The sequence below is a fragment of the Rhinoderma darwinii genome, chromosome 3 (assembly GCF_050947455.1).
Source record: "Rhinoderma darwinii isolate aRhiDar2 chromosome 3, aRhiDar2.hap1, whole genome shotgun sequence".
Classification (NCBI taxonomy): domain Eukaryota; kingdom Metazoa; phylum Chordata; class Amphibia; order Anura; family Rhinodermatidae; genus Rhinoderma; species Rhinoderma darwinii.
Window position 1 is genome coordinate 171,218,793 of NC_134689.1, and position 15,092 is coordinate 171,233,884.

Sequence of the window (15,092 nt, forward strand, 5' to 3'; positions counted from 1 at the left end):
GACCCCACTGGAGAACCTCTCCAGAGTTCCAATCCAGGACTGGGGCATGCAAATGGAGCCAAGGCAAACCCAGCAGCACGGGGTTGACGGCCTTGGGCAGAACAAACAGGGAGATGAGCTCAGTGTGATGAGCTCCCACTTGAAGACTCAATGGCTTGGTCACGGAAAAAACTGGGTCAGGCAAAGGCAGTCCATCTACCGAGGCAATGATCAACGGCCAATGATCAACGGCCTTTCCAGGAGGACAGTAGGCAACTGGAGAAGACCACAAGGTCTTGACGGATGAAATTAGCTGCAGAGCCAGAGTCCAGGTAGGCAGAAACCAGATGGAGCCTCTTGCCAGCGACAGTGGTCACGACAATAAACAGTTTGGAAGAGAGTTCACGATTAAATGCAGTTGCGCCCAGAGTTGTCTCTCCAACCAAACCTAGGCGTTGGGGTTTTTTGGTTTCTGTGAACACAGACGCACGACATGGCCAGCGAGGCCGCAATACAGACAGAGACCAGAGGTGCGCCTGCGCGGTTTCTCTTGTATAGACAATTTTAGGCGATCCACCTTCATCAGCACCTTGGGCGTAGCAGTATATGAAGGCAAGAGGGGTTGTTGAAAGTTAGTGCCAATCTAGGAAGCTGTCTCTCCTGTTGCATCTCATGAGACCCCTCTCTGAGCCTTAAAGCTACCCGAGGAGCCAACAGAATCAGGTCGTCAAAGGCAGGTGGTAGGTCTCGGGTAGCAAGTTCGTCTTTGATCCTGGGCGACAGGCCATGCCAGAAGGATGCCACCAGGTATGGTACAAAGTCTATAGTCCAGAAAAGGGTACCTGAGGCAATGTAGACAGCAGCAAGGCAGGTTCGGCTGGGACCAGTCGGCAGGTAGACATCAGGCGTGGAGCAGCAGAACAGGCGTGGAGCAGCAGAACAGGCGTGGAGATGAAGCACAGCACGACAACAGCTCAGCACAGCAGTAGACCAGGAAGGTACAGATAGCAGGGGAAACAGGATACAGGTACGGGGAAAACTGGGAAGCTGGAAGACACTTAGGAGACCTTTCATAAGACAGGCTAAGGGAAACAACAACACTCAGGCATAGAAGCAAGGGGCTGGACCCCTCTTATAGTCCAGGGTACTCACGGGTCAAAGTTCATCACAAGTTCCTGTGCGCGCACTGCCCCTTTAAGAGTGGGCACGAGGGTGCCCGCGCACCCTACGGGATCTGGCTGAGGTTAGTGGATGCGAGCGCTGGCATCTCCTGAGGAGGAGGCTGGGGCCAGCGCTTACCGACTCGTGGCTGCGGCTGTCAGGGGGAGGTTGGAGCTGACGACCGGCAGCCACAGACATTACACTGTCTCTTTCTCTGCTCCTTTCTTCTGGCGCCCACTCCACTCTCCTTAGACTTCTATGGACAGCGTGTTTGTGTCTCTCACTCTGCTCCTGCTTCCTCTTCCTGATCCCTCCTACCCTCTATATAAACTTCTGTGGGCAGCAGTGTCTCTCTTTCCCTCTCTCCCTCCTCCTGCTTCCCCTCTCCATAAACTTCTATGGGCAGGCTGTAAAGACATATTTCCACTTCCTGGAGTCAGTCTCCTTTACTCTGTAACTAGAGACAAATTTTGCTTGATCACAGAAAGTGAAAAGCAAATGACAGAAAGGAAGGCACATAGTGGCAGTATCTTTACATATAATTTGCATGCTATTAGATCAGAATAAGTTGTATGAAAAGTTAGTGTTTATTTAATAGTTGGTCAAATGTAAGTGTATGAAGTATAATCAGATACATTTTTTTCATCTCAGCCAGTAATGTGCTGTAAAGTTAGTATATGTATAGTTCCCTTGTAATGGATTTCATGAAGTTTAAAAATTAGATACATATCGCTGCTTACCTCATGTTTCCAGCTATAAGAAGAAAAATGTTGTAGATATGGGAGAAGATGAAGAGAAAAAGTATTGTGCTGAAAAACATAGTCATCCATGAGCCATGATCATCTCTAAACACCTTCAGACGAAGTAACTGACCTGTAACAAAAACAATTATTTAGTAGATCAAACATTCATCTACATATGAGAACTGAGAGGCAATTTACAAACATGGTGTACACTTAGCTTTATTTTTTTATAATCACAATTTTAATGTACGCACTCAGAAGTTGTAACAACATTTTCATACGGTAAGTTTCATACGAACGGTATTGTAAACGTCCGGAATACAAATGTACTACGAATTATCTTGTATCAGAATGTCATCAGTATTACAAATCCGTAATACCTATCTTTTAGAAGGGAAATTGAATTACATAAGTCAACCCCTTCTAAATTTAGATTTAAAACAGATGTAATACTAAATACATTCTGATGCAATACGGATCAGATTGAAGTGCATCCGTATTTTAGACACTCCCCATAGGCTTCAATAGGCATTTTCCATGCGGAAAGCAGAAAAAAGTAGTGCATGCTGTATTTTTTTTAAATATGTGCATATTTCATACACCATGTGAATAGCCTCATAGATTAATATTAACTCCGTATTATGGACGGAAATAATTGATCTAATTCTGATAAAAAATAAACTCATGTGTAGGCAGTCTAAAGAGTACACAACATCACTGACAAGAGTACACACTTGCCATCTGGATATAAGACAATGTATTTTAGACAACGCAGAAGTACACAAATTAGTAAAGTCCTAAAACAATGTAGAAAACTTGCTGCCAAAAGACTTCACCCAAGTCATATAGTCGGACATTACTTCAAAATGTATGATCCTGAGACATCAGGATATAAAAACTGTCAGGTGAACATAGTGTGATTATGCAAACTAGTATAGCCTTGGGTCATGGTGAACAACCAGATACCAAACGTACAATCTTAATAAGAAAAATTAAAAAACAGGATTGATAACGGAAACCTAACAAAAGGAGAGAGTGGAGAAAAGACAAAAGAAGGAAAGAGAGGGATCAGGAAAATTGAAACTTTTTGGACAGAGCGGTTCAGGAGTATGAAAAAGGTTTGAGCTTATGACTTGGGAGGACTCGAAGCAGAATCTGAGCAGTAAGTCCAGGTTGCAGAGGCATAGCTAGGGGTTTAGCACAGGGGGGAGGGGACATATCTGAGTGGGCCTCAACCTAGTGGGCCCCCCAACGCATGCTGTAACATGCAGGATCGAGCCTTTACCGATCACATCTAAGGCTTCGTTCGCATCTGCATCAGGGTTTCCATCAGACCTTTCCATCAGGGGAACCCATGAACCGATACCATAGCCTTCCGTTTGCATTACCATTAATTTCAATGGTAACGCTTCCATTGCTAATGTTTCCCGTTTGTCTCCATTCCGTAAGGTTTCCGTTTTTTCGGCGGAATCAATAGCGTAGTTGAAATCAATGGTAATGCAAATGGAAAGCTATGATTTCTGTTTGGTTTCCGTCCATGGGTTCCCCTGGTGGGAAGGTCTAATGGAACCCCGATGCCAGGGCCAGATTAAGGGTTTCTTGGATATGGAGCAATTAATTTATATGGGGGCCCCCCTACTAACTTGGGGACCTTCACCAACTCCATACAAAAATAATAACGTTACTTAACATTTTAAGCCGTATGGTTGACAATATATACTGTAGCTTAAAACACATATCTCTTATCTTACACCAGAATTTTTCACAATAAAAACTCCATTAACTACCTGGCTCCTACCTGCTACACTTTGGATCTTCAGCACAATAACACTGTTACTAGGTAGGGACATATTTACATCTCTGGTTGGGTTCACACCTGTGTCGGGTGATTCCCTATGTTCTGCTCGATCAGAGAATCAGAAAAAGGAAATATCACGGACACCACCGGCGGCCGACGAAACCCGTTGACTTTAATGGTTTCCATCGGCTTTCTGTAGGGGTGTCCGTGGTTTTACCGGAAACAATAGCGCAGCATGCTATGCATATGTGAACAGAGCCCAATGCTGTCAAAAGCATTATGACTTAATACATGCTCATGTACTCAATTTGCTCCATTTTTTTACTACAATATTATATAGAAATAATAATCCCATACAATGCCAACATAATAACAAACAAACATAAGAATAACTTTCAATGTGCAAATACTACCTATACAATGCCTAAAAATAGTGTAATACAGCATCTATATAATATGGTCTAAAAGCAAGTGATGCTGAACTAATACCTACTGTACTCAAATAATACCCCCATACAAAGTCCAAATAATACCACCATTCATGTGTAAATAATACCCCCATACAAAGTCCAAATAATATCATCACCATGCCATGTGTAAATAATACCACCATACAAAGTCAAAATAATATCACCATGCCATGTGTAAATAATACCCCCATACAGTGCTCCTAAAAGAACATAAAATACACTAATGGACTTATTTTAATTACATGCACAGGACAGCACATTACTATAGTCTCTCCTTTAGGACCCATCCCTCAGCACTGCCATCTCCTGTTGTAGTCCTGCACCTGACTTTTTTTAATTATTGCTTTCAAAAACGTACAAATATAAAAGTATAAATATAAACCCAACTCAACCCCACTGACCTGTGACCCACCCACAATCACAAAGAGAAGTGTTTTTCCATAAACCCACATATGCAAACGTTTCTCTTCCAACCACCTCAATCTATAAATATTTTCCTCATATAGTACAATCTCATTTATCGGCAGGCTTCATTTATAGACAGATGGACCTCTGACTCCCCCTGACACCTTATGACTGTATTCCACACCTTTGTATTGTTGCTCAGCCTAAGTGCTGTATACTTTATATCAAAAACAGATTGATAACCCATCAGAGGTATGCAGGACAGCCTTTCCCATAACTTTTAATTTGGTTTGGTTTTCCTGATTTCTTCTTAGGGCATCTTCAGACTTATCGGATTTTCTACGAAATTCCTTTGTGGCCAGATAGTGGCAAATTAACGCCAAGTCTGAACATGCCCTTATGGGGGTCTGATCAGTTCTGTGGTGATCTGTGTAGAACCATGTAACATAATACAGACCCTAAACTGCACTCACAAACAGAATTCATACCTATTACATTCAGTGACTAACAGGTCCAGGGCCGCTGTGACGTGGTCTCCGGCTGACTGCAAAGCTTCCTGCCAAGACATCTTTGACCCAGCACTTTTGCAAAATTAATTCAGACCCCTGATCATATTTCAGAATTTAAATCAGACCCCAAGATGAATTCAATCCCAGACTAGACTTAAAGAGGACCTGTCACCAGGTCCTAACATCCAACTCACATATATTAGCTTTAGCCCGCTCCCTCCCTGTTTCCAACGCTGTTTTTCTTTTTCTTCTGCTTCCCCCTGTTCCTGAGTAATGATGCTCTGTACTTTAGGCGCCCAATATGGTAATTCACTGTAGTTAGATAACAAGGCGTGAACTACAGTGAATCTCCCTGGGTGGAGCCATCTTCACAGCCATTGACTCTGTCCAATCAGCGCGAAGTAGCTCATGACAAGCCTTGTCCAGTGACCATGCAGGGAGAATTCTTCTAATCAAACTCATTTGTTCTAAGCTGCCTCGCGCTGGAAACAGGGAGGGAGCATGGTAAAGGTAATATATGTAAATGGAATGTTAGGACCCGGTGACTGGTTCTGCTTAAAAAATGAATTCTGTCCTCTAAATAAATTCAGATCCACAAAAAGACACCTAAATATTAGATCCTCAGATTAGACCTCTATTTACCACTCCCACGTCTCACACAAAGACGGTACATACACTTCCCCACGTAAGCACTAGATACACACACTACTTACAACATATCACTAAACAAGTATCTGACAGCTTCCCATGTACCTCCAGTGCCCCCCCAGACTACCGCTCATGCCCCCGTCTCCAGACTTTTCCCCATGTACCCCCCTCCTAACACAATGCTCCCCATATACCCCCCTCCTCACACACTGCTCCCCATGTACCCCCCTCCTCACACAATGCTCCCTATGTACCCCCTCCTCACACTGCTCCCCATGTACCTTCCTCCTCACACTGCTCCCCTTGTACATCCCCCTCCTCACACACTGCTCCCCATGTACACCCCTCTTCACACACTGCTCCCCACGTACACCCCCTCACATACACTGCTCTCCCCATGTACCCCCCTCCTCACTGCTCCCCACGTACACCCACCTCCTCACAATGCTCTCCATTTATGCCCCTCCTCACATACACTACTCCCATATACCCTACTCACATACACTGGTCTATCGCCTTTTCAGACCACTCATTACCTTCCACCTCTCTCTGCAGCATCCTTGTATCTTTTCTCCCTGCATAGAGATGCATTAGGAGTAAGACCCTCCCCTTTCTGGGGTCACCTAACCTCTACTCATCACTTTACTATCCTCCTCAGTGGTTTTGTCATGTGACTATGATGTCACCAAAGGTCCTACTCCTCTCCTAGTTGCTGTTTTGGCGTCATTTGCGCAAAATTGCGGCAAAAACGCAACTTTTTTTGGGGAAATGCATAGAGACATTTAAAGACAATGCAGTTATGCACAAATCATGCTAAATTTGCAGCAGTTTTGAAGTAAAGATGCAAAAATATAAAAATATGCCTGGGGCCCCCCTGAGCCAATCAGAGACTGGGGCCTGGAGCAGGTGCTCAAGGAGCACCAACGATAATCCGGCCCTGCCCAACGCAGATGTAAATGAAGCCTAAATTCATAACTTAGATTTGATCGATAACAGGTGGATCTTAGGTGTCAGAGACACACAAGAAACGCTGTCACTGAACCTGTCAGTCCCGCCGGCCTTGACAGATTCAGGTCTCTGTGCTTGATGCAGCCGCTCTGTATACAGGATACAAAGCAGCTGTATCTCAAAAAGTAAAAATTATTTTTAAGAAAAACTAAATTAGAAATTTGCACCAAATACACTTATACACATATAGATGTGTACATACACTTTAATCTTTTCGCTTACATCTGACAGAGGAGTTTGCTTTAGAAAGTGTTGCACACCTCTCTGAAAGTGAATGAAAGAGTATATAACCCCATCATCCCTGTATAATATACCAACCATCATCCCTGTATAATATACCAACCATCATCCCTGTATAATATACCAACCATCATCCCTGTATAATATACCAACCATCATCCCTGTTACTGTGTATACCACCCATCATCCCTGTATATACCTGCCTGGTGGGTAAATACAGGGATGATGGCATGGCTGGTATATACAGGGATGATGGCATGGCTGGTATATACAGGGATGATGGCATGGCTGGCATATACAGGGATGATGGCATGGCTGGTATATACAGGGACGATGGCATGGCTGGTATATACAGGGACGATGGCATGGCTGGTATATACAGCGACGATGGCATGGCTGGTATATACAGCGACGATGGCATGGCTGGTATATACAGCGACGATGGCATGGCTGGTATATACAGCGACGATGGCATGGCTGGTATATACTGCGACGATGGCATGGCTGGTATATACAGCGACGATGGCATGGCTGGTATATACAGCGACGATGGCATGGCTGGTATATACAGCGACGATGGCATGGCTGGTATATACAGCGACGATGGCATGGCTGGTATATACAGCGACGATGGCATGGCTGGTATATACAGCGACGATGGGGTGTTATATACAGCGACGATGGGGTGTTATATACAGCGACGATGGGGTGTTATATACAGCGACGATGGGGTGTTATATACAGCGACGATGGGGTGTTATATACAGCGACGATGGGGTGTTATATACAGCGAAGATGGGGTATTATATACAGCGACGATGGGGTGTTATATACAGCGACGATGGGGTGTTATATACAGCGACGATGGGGTGTTATATACAGCGACGATGGGGAGTTATATACAGCGACGATGGGGTGTTATATACAGCGACGATGGGGTGTTATATACAGCGACGATGGGGTGTTATATACAGCGACGATGGGGTGTTATATACAGCGACGATGGGGTGTTATATACAGCGACGATGGGGTGTTATATACAGCGACGATGGGGTGTTATATACAGCGGCGATGGGGTGTTATATACAGCGGCGATGGGGTGTTATATACAGCGGCGATGGGGTGTTATATACAGCGGCGATGGGGTGTTATATACAGCGACGATGGGGTGTTATATACAGCGACGATGGGGTGTTATATACAGCGACGATGGGGTGTTATATACAGCGACGATGGGGTGTTATATACAGCAACGATGGGGGTTATATACAGGGACGATGGGGGTTGCATACAGGGATGGTGGGGGTTGTATACAGGGATGATGCCTGGTCCAGCCATCATCCCTGTATATAATCCCCATCATCCCTGTATATACCAGCCATCATCCCTGTATATAACTCCCATCATACTTGTATATACCAGCATGGCTGGTATATACAGGGATAATGGGGGTTATATACAGGGATGATGGGGGTTATATACATAAAAAGTAGATATCAGCAGCACAACCAACAACTAGACCATATGGATCATATAAAAGTCCCAACTTCAGGGGGGTGCTCACATTGAATAACCCCGGTCCATGGGAAATAGCAAATCCAAATAAGGAGAAGGCCGCAGCACTCCAGTAGAAAATATATTCCTTTATTCACCAGCAGTTGATGTTTTGGTGAATAAAGGAATATATTTTTCTACTGGAGTGCTGTGGTCTTCTCCTCTTTATCTGGGGTTATGTACAGGGATGATGGGGGTTATATACAGGGATGATGGGGGTTATGTACAGGGATGATGGGGGTTATGTACAGGGATGATGGGGGTTATGTACAAGGATGATGGGTAGTCCAGCCATCATACCTGTATTAACTTCCATCATCCCTGTATATACAAGCCATTATCCCTGTATATAAATCCTAACTATATAACTTTATCCATCAGGGAGTATCACTTTACTCACTCTCCTCACATGCAGGCTTTTTCTGTTCCTGACGGGCAGCGTCAGAGGCGTGCTGTAGCAAATGTTTCTAGCGTGCGGCACATCTGCTAGATTGAATAATACTGTTGCCTGACCGCGCCAGTCATTGTGGGGGGTGGTGGAGCAGCGAGTCCCACCATCTCAGTGGGCCCGAGGCCACCTCCCCTTCCAGCTACACCACTGCCCGGTTGTTTTGAGACTCCTACAACTAGTCTACCCATATGATGTTAAGATTAAAGGGGTTGTCTCATAAAGACAAGCGCTGTGCATATACCTATTAGGGCATATGGCAGACTTCTTTTTATGAAAGGGGTTGTGTTCATGACACAACCCGAATACAAAATTTTGTTTTCATTTGCTTTACTTAGTATGTTGTGTCATATGTGTCATTAAACTCTCTGATAGGGGCCAATGGGGTTTCAGGTCATTATAGAGCTCTTTCATTCTGAAAATTAGTGGTAGTCCAAAATTACAGACCACCTAAAAGATTTCCTCACATCCATCTATGACATATCAGAAGTTCATTTTTAATGGATTTCCCTTTGGTCTCCAGCACATGAGTCAGAAATGTCAGTATCGTTCTGTCCGGAATTTCTATGCTGAAATTCTGAAGCGTTTACACAAGAAAAAATATGACATGCTGCAGATTGAGAATCCAGAGATCAATTTCCGCTTAAGATTTTTGCTGATTTTTTACTTGGTGTGCAGTTGGGAATTGTTAAAATCTTATTGACTTTGCTGCTGCTGTAATACTGTAATGACTAAAACGTTTCATACGATGTTGCCATTTATTAAAAAAAAATTCACAAATGGAGAATTTTATGTTAATTACAAGCCATGTAAATTTTATTCCCTTATAAGAGAATAATAGAAATGATAAATTGCGGTGTAGCCCTACAATATAGTTTTAGACATAATTTCACATTCACAGAGCAATTCAACAATCTAAATTCAAGGCTTGCAACTCAGGCAAGCGGAAAGCCAATCTAATACTGTAACCTTAAGCTTGTTACTGCTCATTGTAAGATTAATTGAGATATTACTATCACCTTACTTGACCTCGTCATTAAGCTTTTATGTTTACACAATTTAAAACACAAAATGTTAAACAACTAAAGCTCTGAATTTAAACTTGTCTGGTTTTCAAGGGAAAATCTCATCAGAATTCTGGTAGTTTAATTTTTTTTTTTTTTTTTTAAACGGTTTTCCAAATGAAATGCGATTTTTGGCCCCTTTTTTTGGCGCAATTTTTGAAAATATACTGATATTTGGTAGAATTTCTGATCATGGCAACAGCAGATCAATTTGATTTTGTGTAGAAAAAAACAAACCTAAAAATAGTGAAATATGAGTAATGCTGTGGCGCAAGGCACCTCTGCAGCTCAGCCAGAATAAAAGTTGATGAGGCTGCAAATGTGCCTCCAGATGATGAAGATTGAAATTAACATCATTCATCTAAGTAAATTGCAGTAGGTTTGTATGGATAAACAATACATTTCCTTTTTTTTTTTTTTTTTTATTGCCCGATCGCTGAAATTTGCTAATTTTTCTAATTCATTAAGTAAGTAGTAAAACATAAAAAAAATTATATAAATTTGGTATCACCATAATCGTATTGACGCGCAGAATAAAGTTAACATGCCGTTTTTACCACACGGTGAACGGCGTAAAAACAAAACCCACCAAAAAATTGCGGAATCACAGTTTTTTTTCCTATTCCACCCCACAAATATTTTTGTTTTCCAATTTCCCACTACATTATATGGTACAATAAATGGTGCCGTGAAAATCTACAACTCATCCCGCAAAAAACAAGCCCTCATATGGCAATATTTATGGAAAAATAAAAAAGTTATGGCTTTTGGAAGGTGGGGAGGAAAAACATAACTGAAAATGTGAAAATGACTGCGGCGCGAAAGTGTTAATTTAGGGGTCTTGTCTAAAGTGTGAATTAATTTAGGGGTGGAGTCAGGGAACCAAGATAGTTTAGGGTTCTGGGACCAAATTAATTTAGCGGTCGGGTCGGGCGTTTGGATTAATTTGGAATGTTATTGAGGTGTGTATTCATTTAGGGGTCTGGTCGGAGATCTGAATTAATTTGAGTGTCTGAAATAATTTTGTCATCTGGTCTGGTGTCCTTGCAGGTGCCATGTGTGAGGAGGAGTAGACTTTGTCCAGACGTGCCATGGCGGTAAGAGATCGTAGAGCCTTCAGTAGCCAGAAGCAGCAATGAGCACTGCAACTTGTGAGTGACTCCGTGCAATGATTTTATTTATGTTGCCCCCCTGCGCACCTACTGTCTCCCATGGCCTCCCACAGAGCTTCTGCTCACCTCCCTCCCCCCTGCCACTCTACAGAGCCCCTATCAGGGTGCGTACTCCTCCTGCCAATGCCAGCTAGGGCTGTTCAATTGTATCCACGTCCTAAGAACATGGATACAATGGAGTGCTGTAAAGACCTGATCAGGTTCCATGTTCTCCCTGGTTCTTTAAACTGGCTATTTTAATTAACGGATCGGGAGAATCGACAGGATATCACCCCTGAATGCCAGAAGCCTCACAATTTTATGTCACACGTCTGGTTTATAGAAGTCTATGGATACGAGCAGTATATGTACGCCAGGAGTACACACTAAACGTGGTATGAAAAGTTTAAAGACTCAGAAGTAAAAACAAATTAGCAAATATATGTATGTACTAGCATACAGTATAATTACAACCATGCAGATTAATAAAAATAATAATAAAAACAATATTAAATAATAATAATACTAAGCTTCGTAATATTAATTCTGGACCTAGTTGGATCTGTGGTTTGCTAACCAATAGCCTAAATATGTTTAGGCGTTTGCTTAGCAACACAGATGTCACACAAAATAAATCTACGAAGTAGACTACGCTATTGATTCAGTCAAAACGACGGAACCCTTGAGGCAAACAGAAGCCATTGGCACCGGATCAGCTACCATTGAAATAAACGGTGACGGAAACGGAAACCTATGGTTTGTGTCAGTCAAAGCTCCGTTCCGACAGAAAGCTCAGACAGAACGAAGCCCTGACACAGATGTGAACGAAGCCTAACAGGCAAGCAGAAAAGAACAGGAAACAGGATGAAACTAAGCAACTTATAAGACTAAATAAAAGCAAACACAGACTGAGGAAATAGTTAGATAGAGCTGGAAACAACCCCACAATAGACTGGAACACACGATCTTACTAGCACATCGCAAACATATATAGCATGTACTATAACCATCACCCTTAATCTGAGGCCAGGAATTCCTAAGGAGACACAGACCCATCAGGTTGCTCTGTCTAAACGAGTCACAGGGACTACTTCAGCAACAGCCCCAACAACTGCTCATTAGCTTGGAGAGGATGAGCATGCAGGAATATACTTGCTACTCATATCACAGGTAGAAATTACTACTCCAAAATCCAAAGATTACAAAAGTAACCATGACATATGGTTTGGGTGTTACGGATAATAATGTGGGTAGCAGAGTCAGAGGTAACTTTACAAGCCAGCAGTGGGAGAAATGCCCCTGAGTAAGTCAGAACATTTCTAGAGTAAAATCCGTGCAAATTCCAGTATCAGGTTAAATTTTATTTACAAAATGTGCAAAAATGAGTGTTAAAAATTAATGTTAAAAAAAGCTCATTTAGGGGCGGAGTTACGACGCATCGTGATGGCAGCTTAATTCTTGAGCTCCTCACTTCACCTTCAGAAACTACAGCTTTATAGACGATATATCCAACCAAAATGGTGAGAACATCAAGGGACAAGAGCAGAGACTCACCCGGTCCTGCAAAACAGGGAAAAAGTCAGTCCGAAATGGACAAATACCTGAAGAAAAAACTTTCCTCTCCTGCGGCCCGGGAAAAAATGGCGCCGGCACAGCATGCAGACGAGGCTGGAGATGATGACTCAGAGGAAGATAGCTCTGCAGCCTGTTCAGAGCCGGTGAGGGACAGAGACACGCTATCACGCTCCTACTTTAAAAAGGTACTGACACAAGCAATCACCCCTGTAATGAAAGAGTTGGCGGATATAAAAGGGGATATTAAACAGATTGGGCAAAGGGTGGAATCCCTAGAAGAAACGCAAACCTCTATTTTAAGCCACAGTGCTGTCGTTTCCAACATGCTTGTCTCACATCAGACTCACATAAATAACGCTCATTTGATGATTGAGGACCAGGAAAATCGAAGCCGCCGCCGGAATATCAGAGTGCGGGGCCTCCCTGAAGCAGTAACAGGAGACACATTGCCCCAAGTAATCACACAGATGTTTGCTGACCTCGTGGGTCAAGAGAGAGCCGACAGGATGGTGGTGGAGAGGGTACACAGAGCGCTAAGACCAAAGCCTGCGCCGAACGAACCGCCGAGGGATGTGATTTGCGGCCTGCTGAGTTTCCTAGACACATCAAGCCTGCTGAAAGCGGCGAGGGAACGACAGGAGTATCTGTATGAAGGGTCACAAGTACTCTTTTTTCAAGACATAGCACCCAGTACCTTGGCTAAAAGGAGGATCTTAAAGCCAGTGACAGACATGCTTCGTGTCAAGAAATTGCCGGTGCGGTGGTTATTCCCGTTCGGTTTAGCGACCATGATAGAAGGGCGACAATGCATCATTCGTTCCCCAGATGACCTCCCTAAACTCTGGGAAAAGTTGGGCATTTCACCGCTTGACATCCCATCATGGCTGCCTGTACAAGCAACTTCGGATATACCAGAACTCCCATACTTACCGTCGCCAACAGGATGGCAGGTGGCGTCCAGGATGAAGTCTCCGCGATATCGGAAACACCCAACGCCAGCTTTGGCTGATTGAAATGCTCATCATGGACGATGGAAATATTTTCCATCACTACATAAGTGGTGAATTCTAGGGAGTGCGTGAGTGTTTACTGAAATGCTTTTGTTTAAAGCAGCAGATCCCTTTGTACCTTATATTACATATGTAAATGGTCTATTTCAAATGTCCTCATATAATATGTATACTATTATCTGCTATATAGGGGTAGATACAGTGGTATTAGATATTGCTATAGTATATTTGCTCACGATTAGACAGTGTTGAACATTGTTAAGCTGTTAGGAGTGATTATACTGTGATAAAATGAGATGCAATATGGATATACTGGTTTACACTAATATAGTGAGCTGGACGGAGAGGACAGCCCATTCTTACTTTAGTATTGTCGATGAGCTTAAAGTGGATAATACAGTTTCTGGAGGTGGAACCTTGTTTTCTGGCGTTCCAGTCTCCCCCTCCTCCCCCTCATCCCCCTCATCCCCACCCTTATCCAGGTGCTTTCTCCGGGATGGAGATACTGATGGCAATTGTGGATACTAGAGGATGTGCGGGAATTTTCTCTGCCCTTCCTCTGGGATCTCTTCGCTGCGGGGTGGATAGTTCCACAGGAATATATGTATATAGTTTCAGTTTTTATGTTTACACCGTGACCGTGCTCAGACATCACTGCGTTTGTCTCACTGTATTACTTCATTATGGCTTCGCTTAAAACTTTATCATTTAATGTTAAAGGCATGAACGTCCCACAGAAACAAAGTCAGATTTTCAACATGTTGAGAAGAGAAAGTGCTGATCTCATTTTCTTACAAGAAACACACTTTAAATCAAATAAGCTCCCTTCACTTCCTACTAAGCCTTATGACAAATGGTTTCACTGTTCTTATAATAGTGCCTCGAGGGGGGTTTCAATAGCGATACGAGACACAATACCCTTTGTTCATGAAGCCACACAAAGTGATCCTAGTGGTCGTTATATATTTCTCAAAGGAACTATTTTGAACACGAAAATTACATTAGTTAATCTTTATGGACCAAATGTGAGACAGGCGCAGTGGTTGACGAAGGTATTGCATTCACTTCAGCCCTTCTTTGAAGGAATGGTTATAGTAGGAGGGGACTTTAACATGGTCTTAGATCCGAACTTAGATTCCACATCCAAAGCATCACATATTACCCATAAGACCCGCAGAAGATTAAAAATGCTGTTAACCAGGTTAAAATTGATCGATGTGTGGAGAGTACATCATCCGTCCGACCGGGATTATTCCTTTTATTCAGCCCCACATAAGTCATATCAACGCTTAGACCATTTGCTAATTTCAGAACGTTTCTTGCCGGCGG

The 15,092-nt window shown here is 43.0% G+C and overlaps 1 protein-coding gene across 2 annotated transcripts in view; it reads right to left on the bottom strand.

Annotated features, from left to right (window-relative positions):
- The window catches only part of TMEM117 (transmembrane protein 117), a 384,863-nt gene that overhangs the window by 307,235 nt on the left and 62,536 nt on the right, over positions 1–15,092 (bottom strand). For both annotated transcript variants that reach the window (XM_075857038.1, XM_075857037.1), the window contains exon 3: positions 1,881–2,013. In XM_075857038.1, coding sequence (XP_075713153.1) covers positions 1,881–2,013 — 133 coding nt within the window. The remainder of the gene's footprint in view (positions 1–1,880; positions 2,014–15,092) is intronic.